At 50.8% G+C, this 1,911-nt stretch overlaps 1 protein-coding gene across 1 annotated transcript; it reads left to right on the top strand.

The window, feature by feature from the left end:
* Positions 1–113: 113 nt before the first annotated feature.
* SARC_15104 (hypothetical protein) lies at positions 114–1,883 on the top strand (the record flags this gene model as incomplete). The annotated part of the gene is made up of 2 exons (XM_014290769.1): positions 114–322; positions 679–1,883. The coding sequence occupies exons 1-2, from the start codon at positions 142–144 to the stop codon at positions 1,881–1,883; spliced, it is 1,386 nt and encodes a 461-aa protein (XP_014146244.1). The 5' UTR covers positions 114–141.
* Between the last annotated feature and the right edge of the window lie 28 nt (positions 1,884–1,911).

Below are 1,911 nucleotides of genomic sequence, written 5' to 3'. Positions count from 1 at the left end.
GATGGCCTTTTCTATTGAAGTTTAATGCTCAGAGTATCTTTATTTTTCACAACCAATTTCCATCTTCATAGCATCGAGAATCAACACTTTGAAATCCTTCTTTTTGATTTCAGTTTCAATAGGCAAGCTCCTGTCAACCACATGGTCCGTAGTCATGACAACCGTGTCTTAGCCAATCGGATTGCTTGTACTACTGGTCTGGTGCGCTCGTACACGGCGGTGCGAGCGGGGTTATTAATGTCTGCCTACGGCGGTGCTGTTGTGGTCAAATGTCGACAGTCGCATAAACTGGCTGAGATTGTGGAGACTGACCGGTCGGAGGGTATGCGTGTTTGTCCGGTTGGAGGAGTGTGTAGTTGCATACGGACCTTGTCACGTGTATACATGTGGTAGTTGTCAATATTGTCCCACAACTATGGTGTATATACCTATTGGAGTGTGTGTATATGCGCTATATTGAAGTTTCATGCTGCATTGATAGGTGCAGTTTTCGCCTTTGCCGTGGGCGATCGTCTACATTCATTCTACAGTGTTCACAGACTGTATTAGCCCGATCTCAAACACTCAGTCTTACACACAACCCATACAAGCCTGCTCACTGGCTGCTTAATAGCCGCCTTGTGTGCCTTAAACGCTATCTTACTTTACTTTTTATTTTTGTTGCCGTTTCTGCCACAGATCTGGATGTGGGTCTGGGCATCCCTGAGCTTTCGGCCGTGCCTAGTGCGGTGGCTGTAGGGGCACGCGCACGTGCGGAAAACCACACCAGCACGCACACACACACACACAGCTTACATGCACACAGTGCCGATCATCCCTTTCAACAAGCACCTGTGCATGTCGGTGTGGAGTGTGGGGAAGGCGGTACTTGGGATGAGAGGGGTCACGAATTGGTCGAGGTCGGCGAGCGTACTGATAGGAGTATATTACCCGTACCTACGGAATTCACAGACAGTCTTAGTCCCCGGAATGGGAACAGCGGGCATGGTAGTGCCGTACCTGAACGAAACAGTGATAGGAATACGTATACTTCACGCGGCGCAGAGATAAACCGGGATGTAAACCGGGACGAGCCGGCGTTGTTAACCATGGCCGAGCTGGAGATTGAGCAGGGTATCGACTGGGGGGCGGATGAGCGTCCTACGGCGGGTACAGTAGAAAGCGCCTATAGTCATGCGAGTACACCTTCTGCACATACACACACAGAGCATGGGGTGGATGGGTTGAATGGGCCACCCACGTATATGGGCGAAGGTGCAGACGGGGGCGTGTATGCACACACAGACGTACGGCATACAGGCACGTCTCAGGCTTTACAGACACACCGATTGGAGGACGGAGAGATAAGGAATGATATAGAGAGACATGCGGTATCAGCAGACGGCTGTACACACACACCGCCTACACAGGGACTGAATGAGTGGGTGCACGAGGAGGGTATCGACTGGGAAGGCTCGCTGGAAAGAGAGAGAGGGGGGTCTTCACCACACACACGTACACATGAGGATCTGTACGCGAACGCCGTTGGAGACAAGTACGCGGATACGCATGCAGACACGTATGCGAGCGCACATGCACAGGCAGATAGGAGGGTAGGTAGTGGATATGCAAGCTTGGACACACACACACAAACGCATAAGTTAACTAAGGCACAGAAGCGAAACATGGCTGCGGCAGAGAAGGAGATGACGCAACACCATACGGATGCATACAACAGTACTGGTAACCGTAGCAACGAAGGGAACCAACACCATGCCAACAATCAAACTGAAAACACGCAATACCTGGACTATGTGGAACAGGCGTTCTATGCGGCCACCCATCCCGATCAGATGCTACAGGTGCTAGAGGTAGTGTTGGATGTGACTGTTAGAAGAACGTGACCGTGTATCCGTGTGTTATATATAAATT

The sequence above is a fragment of the Sphaeroforma arctica genome, assembly GCF_001186125.1.
Source record: "Sphaeroforma arctica JP610 unplaced genomic scaffold supercont1.5616, whole genome shotgun sequence".
In the NCBI taxonomy this organism is placed as follows: Eukaryota; class Ichthyosporea; order Ichthyophonida; genus Sphaeroforma; species Sphaeroforma arctica.
This window is presented reverse-complemented; position numbering and strand designations above follow the sequence as displayed.